Here is a 639-nt window from a genome sequence, read left to right as displayed (position 1 = left end):
ATTTCCCCCTTTCCCTCCCACCCCGAGCCGCGTAACGGGACCCGTCGCGATTCCCACGTTCCGGCGCTAACCCGGGAATGTCCCCGTATCCCTCAGCCTCCCCTGAACGCCCAGATGTTGGCGCAGCGGCAGCGGGAGCTCTACAGCCAACAGCACCGGCAGCGGCAGCTGATGCAGCAGCGCGCCCTCCTCCTGCGCCAGCAGAGCTTCGGCAACGCCTCCGGAATTCCGGTGCCCCTGGGAGCCGCCCGGCTGCCCCAAGCGCCCCCCCAGCAGTTCCCGTACCCGGTGCCCGGCTACGGCGCCGGCACCGGCAACCCGCCCTCCGCCGGGGCCGCCGGGCCCTTCTCCGGCGCCGAGGCGGCGGCGGCGGCGGCGCTGGCCGGGCGCCGCGGGAGCGCCGTGGGAGCCCAGTTCGGAGCCGGGATGGTGGCGCCCGGCATGCAGCAGAACGTCTTTCAGTATTCCGGAGCAGGTGGGTGGAGCCGGGAGGATGTTGGGATGGGAGGGTGTTGGGGGGATGTTCCCAGGGGATGTGAAGTCGTTCCGGCTTCATCCCGAGCCGGGGAGCGGAGATCGGGTCTCCACGTGCCAAGGAATTGGGATCTCCCAACTCTGATCTCCCAAAATCCCAACAAG

At 70.1% G+C, this 639-nt stretch overlaps 1 protein-coding gene across 1 annotated transcript in view; it reads left to right on the top strand.

Moving 5' to 3' along the window:
* Positions 1 to 475, top strand: part of LOC113980246 (nuclear receptor coactivator 1-like) — a gene marked incomplete at its 3' end in the record, with an annotated part of 1,965 nt that extends 1,490 nt beyond the window's left edge. Inside the window, exon 2 of the mRNA XM_027707483.1 lies at positions 97 to 475. Coding sequence (XP_027563284.1) covers positions 97 to 475 — 379 coding nt within the window. The remainder of the gene's footprint in view (positions 1 to 96) is intronic.
* Positions 476 to 639: the final 164 nt, after the last annotated feature.

The sequence above is a fragment of the Neopelma chrysocephalum genome, unplaced genomic scaffold (genome assembly GCF_003984885.1).
Source record: "Neopelma chrysocephalum unplaced genomic scaffold, ASM398488v2 Primary Assembly neopelma1_93205, whole genome shotgun sequence".
NCBI classification, from domain to species: Eukaryota; Metazoa; Chordata; class Aves; order Passeriformes; family Pipridae; genus Neopelma; species Neopelma chrysocephalum.
The sequence above is the reverse complement of the archived record's forward strand: the minus strand, read 5'-3'. Positions and strand labels throughout refer to the sequence as shown.